The following is a 27,775-nucleotide window of genomic DNA, read 5'->3' as shown; positions in this document are numbered from 1 at the left end:
AGTCCCAAAAATAAACAGGCTGAAGAATAATGGGCGTGTCAGGGGCACGGCCAGTGTGGGAGGAGCCGAGTTCTGTGCGGTCTCCTCCTCTTTCGCTACAGTAGTTGCAGCAGGTGTACGCTGCAGTGATTGCTAGAGATGCCTGTGCTGTCTAAACCTGTCTCGGAGCCCAGTAATGGGCCGCTGCACATAGTGCTGCTGCTGGCCTACCTGAGGCTTCTGCACAGCCGACCTGTGCTCACCAAGGCGCTCACCAGGTAACCTGAACAATAAGGGCTGCTCCCTGCAAGTGAAGCATGCAATGCCTGTCAGCTCCACTAGACACAAGGATGTTTTGGAAATACCATAACCTGGATTAATGATAACCCCCAATAAGACATGCTGAGTCTTGTGGTTTTATACCAAGAGTGTATTGTCCGATAACTGTGCTGTTAGATGGTTATCAGTTTTTTATAGTGTAAGTTGCTAAAATGTTGCACTTCCAAAGGTGCATAGTGAGGTGGAATAATTCACCCAAAGCTATTGTTGGCAGCTGTTTTGTCTTTATGGCTAACCACTGTGTTTTGTTTTTTTTGTTTGTTTTGTTTTTTAGTAGGAGGGGTTTTTGGTCTCTTTTAGCCTTATATGCTTTTCTAGTGGCTCTGGGTTGCCATGAGCCATCTGGGTATTCTGTCTGTATTCGGAAAGCGCTCTGTGCAGACAAGCTGCTTAGCTATATCAGCCTTTTCTGTTGTATGCAGACCAGGGGAAGGCTGAGCCAAACACAAACCAGAAGATTACTGAATGATGATGTTGTTTGATGTCTAGCACAGCAGCAGATGTGGTGTCTCAGCTAGGTGGATTCCATGTAGCTGAGACACTAATTACCCCACCTGGGTATAGGTGAGGTTGCCTGCAAAACATGCACTGTTAGCAAGTCACGAGGACAGGTTTGAGAAACACTGGTCTATACTGATGTTTATTGTAAAAAGGTGCCTATACAGACAATTTATGGGCAGATCAACAAAGAGACAGATCTCTCTCTCTGATCAAATCTTCCTGCCCATACACCACAGGCCAATTCCTGATCAATTTCATGTTGAAATTGATCTGGAATTGGTCTTGTGACACCACATCTGCTGCTGTGCTGGTCCAACGCTCCCCCCCCCCCCCCCCAATGTGCAATTTGCCCAGTGCACTATACATTATCTGTCCCTGTTTGCCTCTGCCTCCGGCCTCCCCCGACGTGCCCCACGTGGTTTCCGGAATAAAGAGGGCATGTGTGACATCACATACACACCTATGTGGATGCCAGCAAGTGTATGGATAAAGGCTGGATCCCGAAACCATCGGCGGATGCGGACAAGTAATGTATAGTGCACTGGACACGGGGGGGGGGGGGGGAGGAAGCGCACATTAGGGGGGACAGCGTCATGGTTTCATCTCTTGTCCTGATATCGCTCGCCGTTACTGCCCCCCACCTGACCAAACCCAACGGCCTGACATTTTTGCAGCATGTCCAACCAGTTAAACGTCGATCGGGCATTCACTTGGCACCTATTTTCTGTATATCCTGTATAGTTAGCATAGTTGCCCCAGTGCGTGCTCTACCCTCCACCCTGCAGCTGCCTGCTCCCATTACCTTATAAGCTAGCAGCCGCTTCCTCCACAGTCCCCGCCACCCCTCTCCTCCGTGCGTGCATCATATTCTCACAGCAGCGCATCTCGCGGCTGCTGAGTAGTCAGGAAGCAGGAGAGCTGTAACAAACGTTGGAGAAGCAGTTGCGGTGAACAGCGCTACCACCGCAGCTGCCTCCAACTCTCTGCCTAGCAATCTATCCGTGCCTCGGGCGTCTAGCACGCCGAGGACGGGTTTGTCAGCTGCGCATAAAGTCGCCTTATCGCGTGCACTCAGACAGTACCTTTATGAGTCATTGGAAGTATTGTCTCGCACTCACTAATCGATCAAACCCATAGTCTTTAAGGGGAGTGCAACAGCTAAAAAGAGGGATGACGCCCTCTATGCAGTATTCAACAAGGAGGAAAGCTGGCACATCCAAAATCAATCTATTAGTTTCATGTAAAAATATGGCCAACGTTTCGGAGCCGCGCAGGGCCCCTTTGTCAAGGCAATATTTGCTCTGAGGCAAAGATCTGTTTGTTGCTGCAAAAAATTCTACATAGGAATTCGGGAGTCTGGCGCCTCTAAAACACTCGCTATCAGCGATGTGTATCTGTCTGGGGCAGCTGCTGCCCCAGACAGATACACATCGCTGATAGCAAGTGTTTTAGAGGAGCCAGACTCCCGAATTCCTATGTAGAATTTTTTGCAGCAACAAACAGATCTTTGCCTCAGAGCAAATATTGCCTTGACAAAGGGGCCCTACGCGGCTCCGAAACGTTGGCCATATTTTTACATGAAACTAATAAAGATTGATTTTGGATGTGCCAGCTTTCCTCCTTGTTGAGGACCTTTATGAGGGGAGGAGGCACGTCAGCTGACCGGCCGGTCAGCTGACGTCGGAGGAGACACTCGCCGCTCCTCATTGGCTGAGAGGAGTAGGCGTGACGGAGGGGGTCTCCTCTTCTTCATAAGCCAAGCTGAATCACTCGCAACTTGTCTGCTGTTGCGAATACTTGGTGTTAGCGCTCAGACCTTAGTTCCGGTGTGCTTTGATCCAGGAGGAAACCGGGGATTTCACACAAGATAGGAATTGTTTGATAGCTATAAAGATTATTCATTACTGTGTTATTATCTGTGCATGACTCTGGCTCGTTCTGACTACTCTTCTGCTCAGTGATTCTGTACCTCTGCCCATCTGATCTTGCTGCCGACTCTGCCTGTTAAACCTTCTTGTCTCTGCCTTCTGATTTTGTACTGCATCTGTCTGTTGCCAACCCGATTAGTCTGACCACTCTACTCTTATCAGAGGGCCCTTGACTCTGGTGAGGGGCACTGTACTGTTAGTACCCACCAGCTCCTCTGGTGAGGTATAGCTAAACCTATCAGTACTACTGTTGCACCAATCACTATACTTGCTATTGTTGTCACATCAGCTGTCTGATATACCTGCATTATAGGTGATTCTGCAGATCACCTAATAATCAGAACTCTGTTTCTTGCTGACACAAATAGTTACAAGAGCATCTCCCTGTAGCGGCGATGTTCTTTAGGAGTGCAAGTGTTTTGTTAACGCATATGCACTACAGCTGAATCCCACTGGCTCATTTATACTATGGGACAAATGGAATTTGCAAAAAAAAAATAAAAAATGCTGCTTTCAATTTTTTTTCCCTCAGTGAGTGCTTTACATTGAAATTTAATTCAAGAATAACCACACACTTGTGCCCAATGCCATTACTAACAGTTCAGAAATAATAGATTCAAGCTCACCACCTTATAAAAAGTCAGTGATACCATTTATGTTAAATGGTGGCAAAAAAAAAGCTTGACTCCTAGATACTGGAATCTTTGAGAACTGCACCCCACGGTATTAGAGAGCCCCCATCCCCATAGCAAGATGTCCTCATGGTATTAGGCAGCCATCCTCCCCATAGCCAGATGTGCCTACTGTGGGCAGCCCCACCCTCAAAGCCAGTTGTGCTCTTAGTTTGCAGTTCCCCTCCACATAGCCAGATGTGCCTCCAGTTGGCAGTTAGGTGAACAGAAGGATCCACTTAATATAATTCTTGTCTGGGCTTTAAAGTGTAGTACAGTGCTGCATTATTAACCATTATTTTAGGCAGTAGTTTAGGGAACCCAGCAGGAAACCTCATAGGGAAACTCCACTAATGTGATTGGGTAGACAGCACCTTACTCAAACCGCTAGGTTTCAGATAGGTTGTAGTAAAATATGCCTACACTAACACTATTTGGCCAATCATAACCCTTCATGCTGCAGAGGGTGCTGTGGTTGGAAAACTGTTTCCTATAAGGTTTCCCGCTGAGCTCCGTAAAGTAGACTAGCACCCCATTTTATACTGGTATGCAATTTCCCAGTATGTTTAGTAAATTCTGGTTATTTGGGTCTGTGCTAATATTTATCTGCAATGTGTGTGTATAGGTGCTTGTAAAAAAAAAAAAAAATGTAAATCATCCCACTGTTTGTAACTGTAAAGTATCCCTCTGCACTCGGTGATTATGTGCAGATCATTAACCTAACCTGAAGTTCAGAACACACTGCAGCTACTGAGGGCAGAGTACAAGCTAGCCAAGGGTCCGTTTGGGATGTAAACACTGGACTTCACATGCTTGCATTTTAAAATGAGGTTAAAGATAATGGAAGTTTAATAATTAATCAGTTTCATTATAAGACATTAAAGCATACTTAAAATTAAAGCACTAGTACAGGTTTGTGTTTTGGTTTTTTTTGTTTTTTTTTATTAAAATCTTTTTTTTTTTTTTTTTAATTGAAGCAAAAGAGAAAGTATATATCAAACACCACCTCAAATTGAGTGGAAATATCAACAAAACACAGTGTGACAGTGTACCGTTACACAAAACAACTGTATACTGTTTATAACAATGGTATAGCAATACACAGGTATGCATTTTAAATAAGTGATGGCTATTATTTTCTTTACACTGAGGATTATGTTGTGTGAAATAGAATAAGCTTCACCTTCCTCATGCCACGAACACGGACTCTGCCGGCCAACTTCTGTAGTCCTGCAGTTACTACTATAGCATTACGGAAAATGGCCACAGGAGTCCAGATCCAGGAGAGTACAACTGCAGAGTGCATGGTGAGTGAAGTCCATGCCCTTTATATAGAAATGGTGCTGCTTACTTTGGCAGACATTTTCCTGAAGTGCAGAGAGAAGCACCTCTCTGCACATGTATAGCAGCAGTAGCCAGTGATTATCAGCCAGCACTATGTCAGTAGCAGTCACTCATTAGCAAGCACCACTATTCTAGCAGCAGTAATTGCCACTGGTTAGCAGCCACCAATGTGCCAACAGCAGTAACAGACACTGGCTAGCAGGCGCCACTGTGCCAACAAGAATAACAGCCATCAATTAGCAGTCGCCACTGCCAACAGCATTGTGTTACAGCGGTGGGAATATTTGACTTCATCATCAACTGCATTAAAAATGTGGAGGTTGAGTGAGACTATAAAGTCTTAGTTCATCATCATTTTTATTCCATTCCATTTCATAGAGCATTTTAGCTTCAGAGTGGTCCCAAAACAAAATATGGCAATTTACCTTGATCACGTTCGTGCATTACACCACTAATAGCTGGCTCTTTATAGACCCATTGTTTAATCTGTCTTGCGTAACACAGTTATTCAAAGCTCAGTTTTGCAGATTATCACATAAAAAGTAATAAAAGTGTTCTCTTGAGTATTGTTTAGTTTAAAATCTACATCAGGACCATGGCTGTGATATGATTTCTGTGTATGCAAGGAGTGTTATCAGCAGAATGATCATAACAAGTGTTACCTCTTGACCAACCCAAGAACTGCTCTTATTGTCGACTCAGTAACTATTTTGTATCATTATGTGCCCATTTGGAGGTACAAAGACCCAGGTTTGGAACATTTCAGAGGCAGGAAAGGTGCTAGCCTTGGGTACAGCAGTGTGGAGAGGTTCAGGAGGTGCAGGTTGAGAACAATTTCACTTAGTCCAACAGAGCTCTCAAGGCAGTAGCTGTGTTAGGGAGTCTTTCCCAAGATATCCTTATGGATGATGATGCTGTCTTATTGAGCAGGAAGAGCCGAGATTTGAACCCAGGTATTCTGTGTCAGAGACAGAGCCCTTAACCAGTACCCTATTCAGCCACTTTTAAATCCACTATTTCCTTACTTTACGAGCAGGTAAGGGAGGGATCACACTTAAAGGACAACTGAAGTTAGAAGACTATGGAGGCTGCCATGTTTATTTACTTCTAAACAATACCAGTTGCCTGGCAGCCCTGCTGGTCTGTATGGCTACAGTAGTGTCTGAATAACACCAGAAACAATAATGTCATAAACACCTCATCTGCTGCATGCTTGTTCAGGGTCTATGGCTGAGAGTATTAGAGGCAGAGGGTCAGCAGGGCTGCCAGGCAACTGGTATTGCTTGAAAGGAAATAAACATGGCAGCCTCCATATACCTCTCTCTTCAGTTGTCATTTAAGTCTGCGGGAATCACAGATGATTCCCCGCAAAAGTTTTTGCATGTCTTTGGGGTGCATTTTACAACAGCCATTGATTTCAATGAAAAGTGCATGTTGTATATCCTTTTGAATGTTATGCGAAATCGCATATGCATCTGTAAAACGCAGCACCACCATAGACTAGCATTACATGCGATTCTGCATGCTTTTTCCGTATGCAGCCAAAACACTGTGGGTTTTCTCGAGTGTGACCCTGGACTAACAGCTGATAAAAAGCAATCCGAACCTGGAAATTAGCACAAGGGTGTTTATTTCTGAGTCGGTGGTAATAGAGGCAAAATGCTTCCTTTGGTTTTCCTGAAAATATTTGTTTAAATATTTTCTCTATTGTTTTTTTGTGAATTTTGATCAACCTTGAAACACAAAATCTGATTTTTATTTTACAGTGCAAGTTGACTGATATGTATTTGTTACTTGTGTAGCGCAATTCTGTCTGCTTTGGGAAACCTGCTGTCACAGACCATCGAGCGAAGGCGCAAATCTAACTCTTCAGGAGGAAATGTTGACCTTGCCGCGCCTCTTCGCTTTGCTGCATATGGGTGAGCAAGCTATTGAAATGTAAAGCACTGATCTGGAGGTAATATATTGGTAAATATGCATTACTTGAACAAAACCAATCAACTCATTGCAGTTGATTTGTAATTGCCCAAATTCTGATAGGATGTTTAGTGTTGCAGGTTACTACTTGAATGAAAGGAAATATTGCCTCCTTGGATTTTTTTTTTTTTTTTAATATGGAGTAGGAATTAACTGACTCTTCCTCCCTGCATAAATTACAACATCATGCTAGCTTGCAGGTTATTTTGAGAGCGAGTGGACTTAGTTTTACTTTGCTTTGTATGGTTAAAGCAAATACACGTAACCTGTATAACTCTGGCATGGTTTCATGAAGCTACTGCATGCCAGGATGAAAAAAATGTAAACTGGATTAACTGTCGTTTGAAAATATTTTGGCTTGTCTTCAAAAGAGACTACATATGTTAGCTACATACATGTGCACAGAGCAATAGAACCTCTGAAGTTTGCATGTCTTAGCTTTTTCGCCTTAGCCAACCAGTGTGAGTGCAGAGATGAGCAATTAATGCCCTTTAAAGCTCATACTATATAGAATGGATGAGATATGGTTAGTATTTGCTCCTAATAAACCATTGCCATTCTTGTAGCACCCATTGTCATAAAACAGGTATGCCAAGGAAAGGCCATTAACAGTCCACTGCCTGCCAATAATTGCATGGTACAACAAGCTATCAATGGGATGATGCAATAAGGGATAGAAACAGTCCATTCGTAATTGGGCCATTTCCATAGACATGTGGCACATATGAATAGGCAAGCATTAAAAGCCAAAAATAACATTGGTCTTTCCTCAGCATCATTTGTGGTTTAAGAAAAAAAAAAGCCCTTCTTGGTTGGTCAAATGGACCTTAACCCTTTCAATACTGTTGTCCAGCTCCCATAAGGCACCACAAATGGCCAATACAGTATTTCATTTTAATGCCAAGAGATTCCACATAGTCGTCTGTGGTTGAAAATTAATGTTAAGCCAGACCAGAACCAGAAAGATAAGCGGTCATCTTGTCTGACCTCAGATCGTACTTCATGTTAGCTGTTACTTTGTACTGCTACTTTGTACTGCCATTTAAAATCAATGTGTTAAGAATGTAGGAAATGTTACTGATTTCATGCATGCTTTTTCACACTTTCAGTAAGTTGAAATGCTACATGAAGATGGCCAGCTCAGAGCTCACAATTTGGTAGCATATTCCAAATGTCTAATGTTACTTTAATTCTTAAAGCCGCAGGGACAGCCATATTATCCCAGGGAAAAAACACACATATAAGTAGATAACTACTTGTACTACTTACATAACATGTGTATTGTAATGTCCCACATTTTAATTTCAGTGAATCTTCTATAGTAAATAAAGAGAATTCTGTTCCTGGCATTTGACATTTTAAATTCCCTCTGACTGAAGCCAATCCTGATGTAATTTCCTCCCTTACTTTTTTTTTCTCCTAGAAACTGCACTGTCATAGCTAGCTTGCTTTGTAAACACATGTGAGCACAGCATAGATCAACAGCTAACTGAACTGCCCTCAGCCAATAAGTGAAAAGAAGGAATGTGGGCGGGGAGATGACAAGCTTCCCTCTGTCAGCAGTGGCCAGGCTGACTGAGATAAGATTTATTACAGCAGAAATATTTCTGAGTAGATTGGAGTGTTTGCGATGCAGGGTAAGGCTGCAGGATGTATAATAATTACAGAGCAGTGGGTAAATGGAATTTGATTTTGTGGCTGACAATCCCTCTTTAACACGAGGTTTAACATGAAAATGCTTGAATGCTTTGAACCTAGATATGTTTTTGCAGTCATGTTGTGTTACTATTGGATAATTTTAATCTTAAACTGTTGCATAATATTGACAGTCACTTTTGAAGGCAACACTTATTTAACAATTCACACCAGGGCTGTGGAGTCGGTACAAAAATCCTCTGACTCCTCAGTTTAGGATTCCACCGACTTCGACTCCTTTAATTTGCATATTACAATCTTGTTGATTGAAAGTATGTAACATGAAATTCGTCTCTTAACTGCCAACGCTTAGGAATTTTAAAAGACAACTGAAGTGAGAAGGATATGTAGACTGCCATATTTATTCCCTTTAGACTAAAACTAGTCCTTGGTAAGAGTATTTGTAAAAGGTACAGGCCGGAAAAACAAAAAACAAAAACATCTATCAGGCTCTAGGCAATGTAACTGTGGGTACATGTAAGAATGATGTGCAGGTACTCTGCAGAGGAATAAGGAGATTCTTCCTCTATTACACATTCTTCATGCACAATCTGAACCAGGTTTATGGGTGACAGACAACACCTCTGTGTTCAATGTGCACAGCATTCTCAGTGGATTCCCTGCAGCTCTGTGGAGAGTGCATATGTAGAGTATAGTACTACTGTGTAACAAAGGAAACCTGAGAGATGAAATTAAAGTTTTATATATACCTGGGGCTTCCTCCAGTCCCCTTCAGGCTAATCAGTCCCTCGCTATCCACCTCCACCACCTGGATCTTCTGCTATGAGTCCAGGTACTTGAGCCAGTCTGGCAAAGTGCGCATGCACTAGTTGCTTATCTTCAAAGCAGGGCATGTGTAATGTCTCCTAAAAGTTCATTTAAGCTGTGGCAATTAAATAAAATGTTAAGAGAGACTAATAGGCAGATTCAGAGCCGAGCAGAGGCAGTATAACAAACAGTATAGCACAGTATGCACTTCTAAAGGGCTGTCGGGATGCATTGTAATGCCCTCACTGCATGGAGATTTCTCTATTGAAGTGGTAAATTACCACACTTCAATTACACCTCTGAACATTTTTATGCATCAGCATAGCAAAGTCTAAAATACCGAATGCTGTGATTTAACGAGCATTTTACATTCACCGCACACAGCTCTATGAATCGAGGCCATTGTCTTTTGTTGCACTTGTTTTGCTGTACCAGATTATTTGTTTACAATTTATTCTGTATCCTACTCATTTTCAAATTGATGTGCGTCTCTCAGATTCTTTTTTACAGGTCCTCTGTCACACTACTTCTACCTATTCCTGGAAAAGGGAGTCCCTTCTTCTTTGCCAATGGCGGGACTGCGGCGGCTCCTGTTAGAGCGGTTAATAATTGCTCCAGCTTTTCTGCTCCTCTTTTTCTTTGTGATGAACATTCTAGAAGTGAGTGCTGCTGCTTTTGTTGTAAGAGCCTGTTCAGACTACTGCATTCATAATGCGCATGTCCTAATATATAGCTATTTAGTTGCTGATGCTATTTGCTTCAATGCAGTGGTGAAAAAGAACTATACTGGGCTGGATCCAATTCACTTTTTCTCCTCCGTTTTCTTCTAGGAGATAATTTTTCATCTTCTTTTTTAAAATAATTTTTCAGTACTCTGCAATTGAAAAGTGGAAAAAAATACTGTTAAAGGAGTCCTCAAGCAACTTCTGCTACCCATAGTACTATTTACGCAGGGCTTCCTCCAGTCCCTGGCAGCCGCTATGTCATTTGCTGCAGCTCTGCTGGCCTCCATTCCCGATGGTGCGCAGGACGACCTCCAGGTCGTCCTCTACTACTAACACCTGATGAAGGAGGTTAGTCCTCCGTAACATGTAGTGTCTTTTTCGCTAATACACAGCAAGTTATTTGCAGCCATTAGTGTGCCGTCTCTCTTTTTTTCATTTTGATGTCAATGAAAACTGCTCCTGACCAAGTTACGAACCTCCGTTGTCTTTAGGGCAGCGTTAAAACACCAAGTTAGGCTTAGGCAGCCACAAGTGTGGCATAGTTTTAACTACATGTTGTTTCAAACCAGTTAAGTTTTTAAAGATATTTTATTTGTAAGATGTAAAAATATCACCTAGGAGAAAAAATTTGGAAAAAAAAAAGTGAATTGGATCCGGGCCCCACTATGTTAATTTGAAGCTGCTGTCCAGTCAAACTTGCATTTTGTCTGGATGTCTTTTTTCCTCCTAACTATACTGTAACACTGTAAAAATCCCACGAAAAAACGTATTTGTTGTGTGCTCAGCAGTGGTTGTGTGATAACTACTGTTCTCTAAAATTTCTTAGGTCAGAGGCCCCCTTACCCTTCAGTCTTTTGGGAGGGCAGGGGAGGCATAGCCCAATCTGCAACTTGCCGCCTCTCCCAATCAAAATGCAGATGGGAGCCTGTTGCTGTCAGGATTTCCAATATGGCAATTTAGAGATTAATCAAATTGTGTATGATTAAATAAAAATAAGCCTAATATTTTCCTTTCTTTAGGTACAGAAGACAAAGACTTTTGATGTATAATTATTATGGTTTTATGTAGCTGTATTGATTAATAATGTATATGATTTTCCTTTTTATTAAGAAGTGAATAGCCTATGTAATATAGAAATGTAATGAATCAGGCATTTCACCCCAGGAAAGTTTCACAACACCTAGTCTACTGACTTGGAGACCACAATCTGCCTAATATTTAACGCAGTTACCTTGCTTTGCCAATCAACAGAAGATTGAGAAACCATGAACAGAGACGTCTCAGAGGCAGATATATGTGCTGGGTAGATCAACCTCTGTATACAATGCCTACAGCCCAATCTTTGTGCGATTCGATTACGATTCTATTTACAATCCATAACGAGAACAGAGGCGCCAAAAGAGTAAAAGCAGTAGTTAAAAGGTTAAAAAATGCTTAGGAGGCAGTGGTGGACTTACCTCCTGCAAGCAGACACAACAAGCTGTAGTGGGCAGCACGGTGGCGTAGTGGTTAGCTCTCTCGCCTTGCAGCGCTGGGTCCCTGGTTCGAATCCCAGCCAGGGCACGATCTGCAAAGAGTTTGTATGTTCTCTCCGTGTCTGCGTGGGTTTCCTCCGGGCACTCCGGTTTCCTCCCACATTCCAAAAACATACGGATAAGTTAATTGGCTCCCCCTAAAAAAATTGGCCCTAGACCACTGTACTTACACTACATAATATAGACATATGGCAATGGTAGGGATTAGATTGTGAGCTCCTTTGAGGGACAGTTAGTGACAAGATATATATATATATATATATACACTGTACAGCGCTGCGTAATATGTCGGCGCTATATAAATACTAAATAATAATAATAATAATAAAAAATAATTCAGAACAAAATAAATGTATTTTGTTCTGAATACACAGCTTGTTGTGTCTGCTTGCAGGAGGTAAGTCCACCACTGCCTCCTAAGCATTTTTTAACCTTTTAACTACTGCTTTTACTCTTTTGGCGCCTCTGTTCTCGTTACGTTATACTTAATATCCACCCTTGGTGGAGGGGGATACCCCATCTTCTTCCTATCTACAGAGAGCGACTTCTTAATCCTGAGTGAGGACAGGCTAATCTCCTCACCTGCCTATATAGTGGTTGCCTGGAGGTAACCCTGGTTTGTGAGTATATCGTTTGTACTCTTTTTCATTTAACCCAATACCATAACCTACTACACTATATCTGGCTCTCGGTTCTTCTCTTTTCATACTATTTACAATCCAGTTACTGTAAATCCCGACCTGTCCGATCGGGATTTAATTCAATTTCCCATTAGGAAACAATGGCAAATCGAATTGAATCAAATCCTGATTGGGCATGTCTGATTTAATCGGATCGTACAAAGAATCGTATCGTGTAGATGGGGCTTAAAGGGGAACTGAAGAGAGATATATGGAGGCTGCCATGTTTATTTCCTTTTAAGCAATACCAGTTGCCTGGCAGCCCTGCTGATCCTCTGCCTCTAATACTATTAGCCATAGACCCTGAAAAAGCATGCAGCAGATCAGGTGTTTCAGACTTTAAAGTCAGATCTGACAAGACTAGCTGCATGCTTGTTTCTGGTGTTATTCAGATACTACTGCAGAGAAATAGATCAGCAGGGCTGCCAGGCAACTGGTATTGATTAAAAGGAAATAAATATGGCAGCCTCCGTATACCTCTTACTTCAGTTCCCCTTTAAGGCTTGTATATTTTAGAGATTAACTATTGTTTTAGACCAAGACACTTGGTAGCATAGCAAACAAGGTGTAGACACAGCTAAACACGTGACACATGCATCCCTGAATCTAGGTACAAGGTACAAATTGGAAAAGACTGTCTGTGTGTGTATGTATGTATGTATGTATGTATGTATGTATGTATGTATGTATGCAAGCAAAAGAATTTGGCCCCCTTGAAGTTTTCCACATTTTGTCACATTACTGCCACAAACATGAATCAATTTTATTGGAATTACACGTGAAAGACCAATACAAAGTGGTGTACACGTGAGAAGTGGAACAAAATCATACATGATTCCAAACATTTTTTTTACAAATAACTGCAAATGGGGTGTGCATAATTATTCAGCCCCCTGAGTCAATACTTTGTAGAACCACCTTTTGCTGCAGTTACAGCTGCCAGTCTTTTAGGGTATGTCTCTACCAGCTTTGCACATCTAGAGACTGAAATCCTTGCCCATTCTTCTTTGCAAAACAGCTCCAGCTCAGTCAGATTAGATAGACAGTTTGTGAACAGCAGTTTTCAGATCTTGCCACAGATCTCGATTGAATTTAGATCTGGACTTTGACTGGGCCATTCTAACACATGAATATGTTTAGTTTTAAACCATTCCATTGTTGCCCTGGCTTTATGTTTAGGGTCGTTGTCCTGCTGGAAGGTGAACCTCCGCCCCAGTCTCAAGTCTTTTGCAGACTCCAAGAGGTTTTCTTCCAAGATTGTCCTGTATTTGGCTCCATCCATCTTCCCATCAACTCTGACCAGCTTCCCTGTCCCTACTGAAGAGAAGCACCCCCAGAGCATGATGCTGCCACCACCATATTTGACAATGGAGATGGTGCATTCTGAGTGATGTGCAGTGTTAGTTTTCCACCACCCATAGGCTATCATTCATAAAGCATTCCCGCATGCGGAAATGCTGAAAACGGCTGAATTTACCGAGCAATTAGCAAAGTGTTTATTCATAAAGGCTGTTTCCGCATGAAAAGCTGACATTCCTGAGCAGAGCGATAAATTACCGTCGTGCGGTGATTGTTAACAAATGTCACCATATGTCAATTCATAAAGATTAGAGCAAGCGGTGTCAGCATGGAGATTACCGCTCCCTTTGAAGTAGGGATAACCATGCAGAGAACAGCTAAGCTAATTACCGTATATACTCGCAAGCAAGCCGACCCGCATATAAGCCGACCCCCCCCCCCCCAACTTTTTTCTTTCCGGGAAAAAATTATTGACCCTCATATAAGCCGGGGGTAGGAAATGCTGGCCGTGTGATTTCTCCCCCCCCCCCCCCCAGTGTGTCCCGGTATAGCTAGTGAAGTGCCCGGTATAGCTAGTGAAGTGCCCGGTATAGCTAGTGAAGTGCCCGGGTATAGCTAGTGAAGTGCCCGGGTATAGCTAGTGAAGTGCCCGGGTATAGCTAGTGAAGTGCCCAAGTATAGCTAGTGAAGTGCCCAAGTATAGCTAGTGAAGTGCCCAAGTATAGCTGGTATACAGGGAGTGCAGAATTATTAGGCAAATTAGTATTTTGACCACATCATCCTCCTTATGCATGTTGTCTTACTCCAAGCGGTATAGGCTCGAAAGCCTACTACCAATGAAGCATATTAGGTGATGTGCATCTCTGTAATGAGAAGGGGTGCGGTCTAATGACATCAACACCCTATATCAGGTGTGCATAATTATTAGGCAACTTCCTTTCCTTTGGCAAAATGGGTCAAAAGAAGGACTTGACAGGCTCAGAAAAGTAAAAAATAGTGAGATATCTTGCAGAGGGATGTAGCACTCTTAAAATTGCAAAGCTTCTGAAGCGTGATCATCGAACAATCAAGCGTTTCATTCAAAATAGTCAACAGGGTCGCAAGAAGCGTGTGGAAAAACCAAGGCACAAAATAACTGCCCATGAACTGAGAAAAGTCAAGCGTGCAGCTGCCAAGATGCCACTTGCCACCAGTTTGGCCATATTTCAGAGCTGCAACATCACTGGAGTGCCCAAAAGCACAAGGTGTGCAATACTCAGAGACATGGCCAAGGTAAGAAAGGCTGAAAGACGACCACCACTGAACAAGACACACAAGCTGAAATGGCAAGACTGGGCCAAGAAACATCTCAAGACTGATTTTTCTAAGGTTTTATGGACTGATGAAATGAGAGTGAGTCTTGATGGGCCAGATGGATGGGCCCGTGGCTGGATTGGTAAAGGGCAGAGAGCTCTAGTCCGACTCAGACGCCAGCAAGGTGGAGGTGGAGTACTGGTTTGGGCTGGTATCATCAAAGATGAGCTTGTGGGGCCTTTTCGGGTTGAGGATGGAGTTGAGCTTAACTCCCAGTCCTACTTCTAGTTTCTGGAAGACACCTTCTTCAAGCAGTGGTACAGGAAGAAGTCTGCATCCTTCAAGAAAAACATGATTTTCATGCAGGACAATGCTCCATCACACGCGTCCAAGTACTCCACAGCGTGGCTGGCAAGAAAGGGTATAAAAGAAGAAAAACGAATGACATGGCCTCCTCGTTCACCTGATCTGAACCCCATTGAGAACATGTGGTCCATCATAAAATGTGAGATTTACAAGGAGGGAAAAAAGTACACCTCTCTGAACAGTGTCTGGGAGGCTGTGGTTGCTGCTGCACGCAATGTTGATGGTGAACAGATCAAACACTGAAGAATCCATGGATGGCAGGCTTTTGAGTGTCCTTGCAAAGAAAGGTAACTATATTGGTCACTGATTTGTTTTTGTTTTGTTTTTGAATGTCAGAAATGTATATTTGTGAATGTTGAGATGTTATATTGGTTTCACTGGTAAAAATAAATAATTGAAATGGGTATATATTTGTTTTTTGTTAAGTTGCCTAATAATTATGCACAGTAATAGACACCTGCACACACAGATATCACACTAAAATAGCTAAAACTAAAAACAAACTAAAAACTACTTTCAAAGATATTCAGCTTCGATATTAATGAGTTTTTTGGGTTCATTGAGAACATGGTTGTTGTTCAATAATAAAATTTTCCCTCAAAAATACAACTTGCCTAATAATTCTGCACTCCCTGTAGTGCTCAGTATAGCTAGTATAGTGCCCAAGTATAGCTAGTATAGTGCCCAGTATAGCTAGTATAGTGCTCAGTATAGTGCCAGGTATAGCTAGTATAGTGCTCAGTATAGCTAGTATAGTGCTCAGTATAGCTAGTATAGTGCTCAGTATAGCTAGTATAGTGCTCAGTATAGCTAGTATAGTGCTCAGTATAGTGCCAGGTATAGCTAGTATAGTGCTCAGTATAGCTAGTATAGTGCCCAAGTATAGCTAGCATAGTGCTCAGTATAGCTAGTATAGTGCCCAAGTATAGCTAGCATAGTGCTCGGTATAGCTAGTTTAGTGCCCATGTATAGATAGTATCATGCTCGGTATAGTGCTCACCCAAACAACCCCCCCCCCCCTGCGGCCGCCGCTGCTATTAGCTTACTGTGCGGCTTCCAATAGTCCCCTCTCCGTCTCCCGCATGTAAATAGCTCACAGCAGCTCGCTCCACGGCGGCTGCTGTGTGATGGCAGGAAGCTGTAGGCAGAGCGGTTTCCTGTAACGGCGATGTGTATCGCCATTACTATGGAAAAGGCTCTGCCTACAGCTTCCTGCAATCACACAGCAGCCGCCGTGGAGCGAGCTGCTGTGAGCTATTTACATGCGGGAGACGGAGAGGGGACTATTGGAAGCCGCACAGTAAGCTAATAGCAGGGGCGGGGGGTGGGGAGGGGCGGCCTACGACACACGAGACTCGCAAACAAGCAAGCCGACCCCCCCCCCCCCCCCCCAACTTTTGGCCCACTTTTGGGGGGTCAAAAATTCGGCTTGCTTGCGAGTATATACGGTAGACAGACCTCCCAGGCAGCAACTGCAGTGAGAGCAGAGCAAAAAAAGGCATTGGAATACAAAGGCTGTGTTTTATGAACCCCTTGGGTACCTGTTTTCAGATATATTTCACATCAGAAAGCCTGCATGTGTAAAAATGTTTTGAACTTCCTCTAAGTTGTGGCAATTAAATAGATTGTTTAGAAAGACTAATAGACAGATTCCGACAGATTCAGGGCAAGGAGAGGCTGTTTTTAAAAAATGCACGTGTAAAGGGATGCTGGGGCTGCCTCTTCTATAGTAACGCTGTCTCTGGAGGAGAAAATGTATCAACTCAGGCAGCTTCTCATGTTACACAAACATACCGCCAGCCTACCGCCTGCCTAGTCAGGGGAAAATACCGAACTTGTATCGCAACTGTAAACATTTTTATGAATGAGCACACAGCAGTATAAACTACCGAATGTGGTATTTTCCCGCTCAGATTTTTTTTTTACCGCACTGCTTTTATGAATGATAGCCATAGCGTTTTGCATTTTGGCCAAAAAGTTCCATTTTGGTCTCATCTGACCAGAGCACCTTCTTCTACATGTTTGCTGTGTCCCCCACATGGCTTGTGGCAAACTGCAAATGGGACTTCTTCTGCTTTTCTGTTAACAATGGCTTTCTTCTTGCCACTCTTCCATAAAGGCAGGGGCGTAGCAATAGGGGTTGCAGAGGTAGCGACCGCATCGGGGCCCTTGGGCCAGAGGGGCCCCGAAGGGCCCTGCCTCAATTACAGTATTAGCTCTCTATGGGTCCTGTGCTCATAATAATCACTTCTATAGATACTTTGAATAGTGATAATCATTAACAAGCTGTTCCCCATCCCCTTCTTGCACCTCTGACACTGTAGTTGCCATTGGCAGGTTTTGGTGCGCCGTATCAATTGTTATGTATAAAGTGCTTGGGGGGCCCCATTGTAAAACTTGCATCCGGGCCCACTGCTCCTTAGCTACGCCACTGCATAAAGGCCAACTTTGTGCAGTGCATGACTAATAGTTGTCCTATGGACAGAGCTCCCCACCTGAGCTGTAGATCTCTGCAGCTAGTGCAGAATCACCATAGGCCTCTTGACTGCATTTCTGATCAGCACTCTCCTTGTTCGACCTGTGAGTTTAGGTGGACGGCCTTGTCTTGGTAGGTTTACGGTTGTGCCATACTCCTTCCATTTCTGAATGAGCGCTTGAAAAGTGCTCCATGGGATGTTCAAGGCTTTGGAAATCTTTTTGTAACCTAAGCCTGCTTTAAATTTCTCAATAACTTTATCCCTGACCTGTCTGGTGTGTTCTTTGGACTTCATGGTGTTGTTGCTCCCAATATTCTCTTAGACAACCTCTGAGGCCATCACAGAGCAGCTGTATTTGTACTGACATTAGATTACACACAGGTGCATTCTATTTAGTCATTAGCACTCATCAGGCAATGTATATGGGCAACTGACTGCACTCAGACCAAAGGGGGCTGAATAATTATGCACACCCCACTTTGCAGTTATTGATTTGTAAAAAAAAATGTTTGGAATCATGTATGATTTTCGTTCCACTTCTCACGTGTACACCACTTTGTATTGGTCTTTCACGTGTAATTCCAATAAAATTGATTCATGTTTGTGGCAGTAATGTGACAAAATGTGGAAAACTTCAAGGGGGCTGAATACTTTTGCAAGCCACTGTATATATTTGCATATCAATTAAGAATGAGGGATATCGAAAATGTTATGGCTTTATATATTACCTCTGTTCCTTTATAACTAGACATGCTATACTAGGCTAGTTATGTGTCCTAAAGACTTAGACCTCTTGTATATATTACAAACAAACAGGTTTCAATAAGAATCTGTATAAGCCCGTTTTTTGTAGGTTTCATTTTAGGTATATTAGTATCCAAATTCTATGAACAAATGTCTTCAGAATGTTATGTAAAAAAAAAACATACATTTACCTGTTATACACAATCATATTAATGGATGGAGATCTATATATATATATATATATATATATATATATAAAACTCTAATATAATTTTATAAAGAAATATCCATTGCAATTTTAAATATGCCACTATAATTTTCAGATAATATTGGATCTATCTTGATTATGGGAAAAACAGTTACTGTATACTAAATAATAACCAGTGATCCAATTAAAATCAGCTTCCGTAGAACAGGGAATTATATTACATCATTGAATTATTCACTGTGGGCTATAATTAATAAGAACATAATCGAAATGCCCCTAGTGTCAAATATTCATATAACAAGTTAATGAAAGATGAGCTTGGAGCGCCATCTCTGGTCACAAGAATCAATGCACATTTTTGCCATAACAATTTAGTCATGACGGGTGCTATAGCTATGTGTACATAGTGATGCTAATATTTTTATTATGTCCTTTAGGGCAGAGACCTGAATGCACTAAATAAGAAACTGAAAGCCAGTTACTGGACAGCCCTGAAAATGAACTGGAAAGTCTGGACACCTTTTCAGTTTATTAACGTGACCTATGTTCCTGTGCAGGTAAGAAGCATCTGCTGGATGGCCATCAATCATTCCACCACAGAACTGCCAAACAATTATTTCCTTGAAAAGATGCAAAAGTGAATTGGAGGTGAGAATACTATGGGCATATGAGAGGAATCGGCGCTAGAGACTTGGGCGCAGGATACAGCCGGTATATGGCTGATCCTGCTGCTGCACACGTTCCCGGCCGTGTTAAATACTATTCCCCCTCCAGGCCGCAACGGATGGTGTGAAATGAAATAATTCGGCTTCCAGCAGTTGCTGTAAGCCGAATTATTGTGTTTTAACCTCCTGAGCGTTACGCCACTCAGGAGGTTTTGCCAGTTTGTGCCCCCCAGTATAATAAATGAGATCCCATGCCTGAAAAGCCATGCAATTTTTTTTCCACAAGCTTTTAGACCCTAAAAACAAACAAACTACTAAAGAGAGATCTGCAGCAGCTCCTGCATATAACTTACTCAGGCATGGGACTACCTCTCTGAGCTGCGGATTTCCCTCCCGAGCCTGACTACCGCTAACTTAAAATATATATCAACCTCCATATCATTGCCACCTTGGGTTCCCTTTAAAGGGGAACTGAAGAGAGAGGTATATGGAGGCTGTCATGTTTATTTCCTTTTAGACAATACCAGTTGCCTGGCAGCCCTGCTGATCCTCTGCCTCTAATACTATTAGCCATAGCCCCTGAACAAGCATGCAGCAGATCAGGTGTTTCAGTGGTTCAGACTTATAAGTCTGATCTGACAAGACTAGCTGCATGCTTGTTTCTGGTTTTAATCAGATACTACTGCAGAGAAATAGACCAGCAGGGCTGCCAGGCAACTGGTATTGATTAAAAGGAAATAAACATGACAGCCTCCATATACCTCTCTCTTCAGTTCCCCTTTAAAGGGGCGCTATGACAAAATGATTTTTTATTTTACATATGTCTAATGTACATAAATGCCTTAATTGTTTTCAAGCAAAGAAAAATACTGTTTTTAGAACTTTTTTTTTTTTTCTTCTTTTTATCTGTAATAACCTTATCTCCGTTCCCTCATTTCTGTCTGGCTCTGGCTTGGACCTGCGGCATAGTCTATTCTCTAAACGGGGGGGTGGGGGAAGGAGTGTTGGTGGGGGTCTAAATGCAGCCATCCTAAAGGGGCCCATACACTCAGCCGATTTTCTGGCCGATCGATCGATCGCTTGCAAATCGGTTGGCCAATCGACCGATCGGCCGATTTCGATGAATTTCCATTGAACTGGCAGGGTGGAAAATCTAGGTCGATCTGATGAGATTGCTTATCATTTTGCATTGGCCCTAATGGAAATCTGATGGCAAAAAAATGCCATCAGATCGAATTTCAATCGATTTCAAACTGAAATCTATTGGAATTCTGTTCTAGTAAAAAATGTTCTAAAAACACATCAGATAAGAAATCCATCTGATGATCTGCTGCTAATCTGACGAGTGTATGGGCACCTTTATAGTTACATAGTTATTTTGTTAGAAAAAAGACATCCGTCCATCGAGTTCAACCAGTATAAAGTACAACACCAGCCTGCTCCCTCACATATCCCTGTTGATCTAGAGGAAGGCGAAAAAACCCTTACAAGGCATGGTCCAATTAGCCCCTAAAGGGAAAAATTCCTTCCCGACTCCAGATGGCAATCAGATAAAATCCCTGGATCAACATCATTAGGCATTACCTAGTAATTGTAGCCATGGATGTCTTTCAACGCAAGGAAAGCATCTAAGCCCCCTTTAAATGCAGGTATAGAGTTTGCCGTAACGACTTCCTGTGGCAATGCATTCCACATCTTAATCACTCTTACTGTAAAGAACCCTTACCTAAATAAATGGCTAAAACGTTTTTCCTCCATGCGCAGATCATGTCCTCTAGTCCTTTGAGAAGGCCTAGGGACAAAAAGCTCATCTGCCAAGCTATTATATTGCCCTCTGATGTATTTATACATGTTAATTAGATCCCCTCTAAGGCGTCTTTTCTCTAGACTAAATAAACCCAGTTTATCTAACCTTTTCTTGATAAGTGAGACCTTCCATCCCACGTATCAATTTTGTTGCTCGTCTCTGTACCTGCTCTAAAACTGCAATATCTTTTTTGTAATGTGGTGCCCAGAACTGAATTCCATATTCCAGATGTGGCCTTACTAGAGAGTTAAACAGGGGCAATATTATGCTAGCATCTCAAGTTTTTATTTCCCTTTTAATGCATCCCCAAATTTTGTTAGCTTTAGCTGCAGCTGCTTGGCATTGAGTACGATTATTTAACTTGTTGTCAATGAGTACTCCTAAGTCCTTCTCCAAGTTTGATGTTATGCTAAAGAACTCTCTATGAGGCTGTGGAAGCAGAGTAGGTCTAGTCCAGTGACTTCCACATGGGTACCTCAGCCAGTGGGTATTTTTCTTCAGCTAGCATCCCTGCTCTTACAACAACATAGCATATTCATGTCCCTCACAAAACACTAACAGGCTGAGCCGCAGCTTCGTGCGTCCATTCTAAGTGCTCTTTACTGCACACGTCTTCGAGCATAAACTGTGCTGCAGGTCTGTGGGCAGTTTCAAAACAGGATAGAAAGGAGGGTATAAAAATAGGTAAATAAAAATCATGTTTAAATTGTATTTCTAAATGTTGTTTCATGATGATCGCATACACTACACATAATTTAAAAAAAACTAGCTGGTAGCACGTGCTACACTGTGCGGGCAGGAGCAAGAGTGCCATTTCTCTGGATGTCACGCTCACTGCACGCCATCCAGTTAGTGCCACAACCAATCACGGGTGGGGGGGAGGGGGTTTGGGGGTGCGCATGTATAGACACTTGGAAATTGATTATTGTACATAATCCTTTCACCATAGTGCCCCTTTTATGACTTTGCTTGTGACCATTTTTAACAGCTTGGTAACTTGGAGTCCATAAATGCTGCTATCAACCACTTGTGTGCACTCCTTGATGGTCTCATAGAATATTGTGCCACAGTGGGAAAATCACTGGAAAACTGGTGCCTAGTCGCTTATGTGGAATAGCACTTTTCATTCTGAGTGACAAAGTTAGGACAGACTAGGGAAAAAGGTTGAAAAGTGTCTTGTGTTAATAGTAGTTGTCCATAAGTCATGGAGTCATAAAAATGTGGCAGAATAGCTTTATCCATGTTTTTAACCACTTGCCGACCGCCCCCAGCCGATGGGCGGCGGCAAAGACTGGGCCCAAACGACCGCAATACGCCCATCGGCGGAGGCGGCGGCAGGCGTGGTTATGCGGCGATCGTGTCATTAGTGACGCGATCAGCCGCCGGCGACTGGCTCCGCCCCCCTCACGCTGTAACCCGCCGGCCGTTCGGAAGCGCCGGCGGGTTACTAGCACCCGGATCGCCGCATGTAAACAGTATAATAGGCTTTGTAATGTATACAAAGCCTATTATACTTGCTGCCTCCTGCCCTGGTGGTCCCAGTGTCCGAGGGACCACCAGGGCAGGCTGCAGCCACCCTAGTCTGCACCAAGCACACTGATTTCTCCCCCCCCTGCCCCCTGATCGCCCATAGCACCCCTCAGACCCCCCCTGCCCACCCCCCAGACCCCTGTTTGCACCCAATCACCCCCCTAATCACCCATCAATCACTCCCTGTCACTATCTAAAAACGCTATTTTTTTTTTTTAACCCTAAACCGCCCCCTGCTCCCTCCTGAACAACCCCCCCCCCGTGTACTGTATGCATCTATCCCCCCTGATCACCTGTCAATCACCCATCAATCACCCCCTGTCACTGCCACCCATCAATCAGCCCCTAACCTGCCCCTTGCGGGCAATCTGATCACCCACCCACACCAATAGATCGCCCGCAGATCCGACGTCAGATCACCTCCCAAGTGCAGTGTTTACATCTATTCTCTCCTCTAAACACCCACTAATTACCCATCAATCACCCATCAATTACCCCCTATCACCACCTGTCACTGTTACCCATCAGATCAGACCCTAATCTGCCCCTTGTGGGCACCCAATCACCCGCCTACACGCTCAGATTGCCCTCAGACACCCCCTTATCAATTCGCCAGTGCAATATTTACATCTCTTCTTCCCTGTAATAACCCACTGATCACCTGTCAATCACCTATCAATCACCCATCAGTTACCCCCTGTCACTGCCACCCATCAATCACCCCCTGTCACTGCCACCCATCAATCAGCCCCTAACCTGCCCCTTGCGGGCAATCTGATCACCCACCCACACCAATAGATCGCCCGCAGATCCGATGTCAGATCACCTCCCAAGTGCAGTGTTTACTTCTGTTCTCTCCTCTAAACACCAACTAATTACCCATCAATCACCCCCTGTCACTGATATCCATCAGATTAGACCCTAATCTGCCCCTGGGGCACCCAATCACCCGCGAACCCCCTCACAACGCCCTTAGACCCCAGCCCTGATCACCTCGCCAGTGCATTGCTTGCATCTATTTCCCCCCTCTAATCACACCTTGAGACACCCATCAATCACCTCCTGTCACCACCTGTCACCCCCTAGCACACCTACCCATCAGATCAGGCCCTAATTTGCCCCGTGTGGGCTCTTGATCACTCGGCCAAACCCTCAGACCCCCTTCCCGATCACCTCCCCAGTGCATTGATTGTATCTATTTTCCCCTCTAACCACCCCCTGAGACACCCATCAATCACCTCCTGTCACCCCCCTAGCACTCCTATCCATCAGATCAGGCCCAATACAACCTGTCATCTAAGAGGCCACCCTGATTATGACCGGTTCCACAAAATTTGCCCCTTCATAGACCACCTGTCATCAAAATTTGCAGATGCTTATACCCCTGAACAGTCATTTTGAGAAATTTGGTTTCCCGACTACTCGCGGTTTTGGGCCCGTAAAATACCAGGGCAGTATAGGAACCCCACAAGTGACCCCATTTTAGAAAAAAGACACCCCAAGGTATTCTGTTAGGTGTATGACGAGTTCATAGAAGATTTTATTTTTTTTGTTAACAGTTAGCGGAAATCAATTTTTATTGTTTTTTTCACAAAGTGTCATTTTTCACTAACTTGTGACAAAAAATAAAATCTTCTATGAACTCACCATACACCTAACTGATTACCTTGGGGTGTCTTCTTTCTAAAATGGGGTCACTTGTGGGGTTCCTATACTGCCCTGGCATTGTAGGGGCCCTAAACCATGAGGAGTAGTCTAGAAAACAAATGCCTCAAAATGACCTGTGAATAGGACGTTGGGCCCCTTAGCGCACCTAGGCTGCAAAAAAGTGTCACACATGTGGTATCGCCGTACTCAGGAGAAGTAGTATAATGTGTTTTGTGGTGTATTTTTACACATACCCATGCTGGGTGGGAGAAATCTCTCGGTAAATGGACAATTGTGTTTAAAAAAAATCAAAAATGTGTCATTTACAGAGATATTTCTCCCACCCAGCATGGTTATATGTAAAAATACACCCCAAAACACATTATACTACTTCTCCTGAGTACGGTGATACCACATGTGTGACACTTTTTTGCACCCTAACTGCGCTAAGGGGCCCAAAGTCCAATGAGTACCTTTAGGATTTCAAGGGTCATTTTGCGGCATTTGGTTCCCAGACTACTCCTCACGGTTTAGGGCCCCTAAAATGCCAGGGCAGTATAGGAACCCCACAAGTGACCCCATTTTAGAAAGAAGACACCCCAAGGTATTCTGTTAGGTGTATGATGAGTTCATAGAAGATTTTATTTTTTGTCACAAGTTAGCGGAAATTGATTTGTAATTTTTTTTTCACAAAGTGTCATTTTCCGCTAACTTGTAACAAAAAAAAAAATCTTCTATGAACTCACCATACTCCTAACAGAATACCTTGGGGTGTCTTCTTTCTAAAATGGGGTCACTTGTAGGGTTCCTATACTGCCCTGGCATTTTAGGGGCCCTAAACCGTGAGGAGTAGTCTGGAAACCAAATGCCGCAAAATGACCCTTGAAATCCTAAAGGTACTCATTGGACTTTGGGCCCCTTAGCGCAGTTAGGGTGCAAAAAAGTGTCACACATGTGGTATCACCGTACTCAGGAGAAGTAGTATAATGTGTTTTGGGGTGTATTTTTATACATACCCATGCTGGGTGGGAGAAATCTCTCTGTAAATGGACAATTGTGTGTAAAAAAAAATATCAAACAATTGTCATTTACAGAGATATTTCTCCCACTCAGCATGGGTATGTGTAAAAATACACCACAAAACACATTATACTACTTCTCCTGAGTACGGCGGTACCACATGTGTGGCATTTGTTTTGCACCCTGAGTGCGCTAAGGGGCCCAAAGTCCAATGAGTACCTTTAGGATTTCACAGGTCATTTTGTGACATTTGGTTTCAAGACTACTCCTCACGGTTTAGGGCCCCTAAAATGCCAGGGCAGTATAGGAACCCCACAAATGACCCCATTTTAGAAAGAAGACACCCCAAGGTATTCCGTTAGGAGTATGGTGAGTTCATAGAAGATTTTATTTTTTGTCACAAGTTAGCGGAAAATGACACTTAGCGGAAATTGATTTTAATTGTGTTTTTTCACAAAGTGTCATTTTCCGCTAACTTGTGACAAAAAATAAAATCTTCTATGAACTCACCATACTCCTAACGGAATACCTTGGGGTGTCTTCTTTCTAAAATGGGGTCATTTACTGCCCTGGCATTTTAGGGGCCCTAAACCGTGAGGAGTAGTCTTGAAACCAAATGTCGCAAAATGACCTGTGAAATCCTAAAGGTACTCATTGGACTTTGGGCCCCTTAGCGCAGTTAGGGTGCAAAAAAGTGCCACACATGTGGTATCGCCGTACTCAGAAGAAGTAGTATAATGTGTTTTGGGGTGTATTTGTACACATACCCATGCTGAGTGGGAGAAATATCTCTGTAAATAGACAATTGTGTGTAAAAAAAAAAAAAAAAATCAAAAAATTGTCATTTACGGAGATATTTCTCCCACCCAGCATGGGTATGTGTAAAAATACACCCCAAAACACATTACACTACTTCTCCTGAGTACGGCAATACCACATGTGTGGCACTTTTTTGCAGCCTAACTGCGCTAAGGGGCCCAAAGTTCAATGAGCATCTTTCGGCTTTACAGGGGTGCTTACAATTAGGCACCCCCCAAAATGCCAGGACAGTGAACACACCCCACAAATGACCCCATTTTGGAAAGAAGACACTTCAAGGTATTCAGAGAGGAGCATAGTGAGTCCGTGGCAGATTTCATTTTTTTTTGTCGCAAGTTAGAAGAAATGGAAACTTTTTTTTTTTTTTGTCTAAAAGTGTCATTTTCCGCTTACTTGTGACAAAAAATAAAATCTTCTATGAACTCACCATGCCTCTCAGTGAATACTTTGGGATGTCTTCTTTCCAAAATGGGGTCATTTGGGGGGTATTTATACTATCCTGGAATTTTAGCACCTCATGAATCATGACAGGGGGTCAGAATAGTCAGAGATGCTTGAAAATAGGAAAATTCACTTTTGGCACCATAGTTTGTAAACGCTATAACTTTTACCCAATCCAATAAATATACACTGAATGGTTTTTTTTTAATCAAAGACATGTAGCAGAATAACTTTCGCGCTCAAATGTATAGGAAATTTTACTTTATTTGAAAAATGTCAGCACAGAAAGCTAAAAAAGTCATTTTTTTTGACAAAATTCATGTCTTTTTTGATGAATATAATAAAAAGTAAAACTCGCAGCAGCAATCAAATAGCACCAAAAGAAAGCTGTATTAGTGACAAGAAAAGGAGGTAAAATTCATTTAGGTGGTAGGTTGTATGACCGAGCAATAAACCGTGAAAGCTGCAGTGGTCTGAATGGAGAAAAAGGCTCTGGCCTCAAGTGGTTAAATTTTGAACCCAGTAGAGGCTATTGTGCCCGTCCATATGAGACAGATCCTTGATCAGGTGATAAGGTTCTTACTAGCACTCTTATGAACGCTGGCTAAAGAGCCATATTCACATTGTTAACTTGCATATATGCTGGGCTACCTATTTCTATTTAACATTGGTTCTCCTTTTAACAATCTTTCCAGTTTCGAGTATTATTTGCCAATCTGGTGGCCTTCTTCTGGTATACATACTTGTCTACAATCAGGAAATGATCCGCAAATACGACTTCACGCCTGAAGATTTTGAACGCACAATGGCAGCACCTGATATTACTAAACTTCTGTACCAGCTTTGAAGGCTAACCCAAACCAAGCTTAAAACCTTAGGATTGACTTTAAATTTAGAACTGAATGACTTGGTGGTTTTCTATATTTCATGATGAAATTCTCAAAGGCTAGTTTTCTCTGCTATAGTTTCTCTTCACCTCCTGTGACAAGGTTGCACTGAACCAGTTCTGCAAAACAAATTAGCGTATCCTTCTGCTTTTGAATGACACTCCCCGGGGCAGTATGATACCATCCTTGCAGTGCCACGCGATGGGACAGAACTGGGAAGTTTGGTGGAGGTATCTCATCTCATTACTGGCCGCATCAAGAAATAGAAGGAATTAGACTGAGATACCAGTCATGAGTGGAATTGACTTTAAATGCTGCCTCATTGTGTACACCGTAATAATTTCCTAGTAGTACCTCATTGTGTCAATAATATAGAAACCTGTAATAGTGTGAGGGAAAATCCTGCTGATAAAAAGGAAATGTCTGCTGA

At 42.8% G+C, this 27,775-nt stretch overlaps 1 protein-coding gene and 1 long non-coding RNA gene across 3 annotated transcripts in view; one reads left to right on the top strand and one right to left on the bottom strand.

Moving 5' to 3' along the window:
* The first annotated feature begins 89 nt into the window (after window positions 1-89).
* Window positions 90-27,775, top strand: PXMP2 (peroxisomal membrane protein 2). Of its 2 annotated transcripts, none has more exons than XM_068240580.1 (5): window positions 90-257; window positions 6,565-6,681; window positions 9,699-9,861; window positions 18,967-19,086; window positions 27,154-27,775. In XM_068240580.1, exons 1-5 carry the CDS (start codon window positions 139-141, stop codon window positions 27,220-27,222), a joined length of 588 nt encoding a protein of 195 aa, XP_068096681.1. In that variant the 5' UTR covers window positions 90-138; the 3' UTR covers window positions 27,223-27,775. The 2 variants fall into 2 exon arrangements, with proteins under 2 accessions (XP_068096681.1, XP_068096688.1); XM_068240587.1 differs by lacking the exon at window positions 18,967-19,086 and adding an exon at window positions 19,087-19,177 and having other exon boundaries at window positions 27,154-27,236.
* LOC137521407 (uncharacterized) overlaps window positions 9,621-27,775 on the bottom strand; it is a 91,396-nt gene continuing 73,241 nt past the window's right edge. The window contains exon 2 of the long non-coding RNA XR_011022118.1: window positions 9,621-10,076. This is a non-coding gene — a long non-coding RNA (uncharacterized lncRNA). The remainder of the gene's footprint in view (window positions 10,077-27,775) is intronic.

The sequence above is a fragment of the Hyperolius riggenbachi genome, chromosome 1 (assembly GCF_040937935.1).
Source record: "Hyperolius riggenbachi isolate aHypRig1 chromosome 1, aHypRig1.pri, whole genome shotgun sequence".
Taxonomy (NCBI): domain Eukaryota; kingdom Metazoa; phylum Chordata; class Amphibia; order Anura; family Hyperoliidae; genus Hyperolius; species Hyperolius riggenbachi.
Note: the sequence above shows the minus strand (reverse complement) of the source record. Positions and strands in the feature narration are given on the sequence as shown.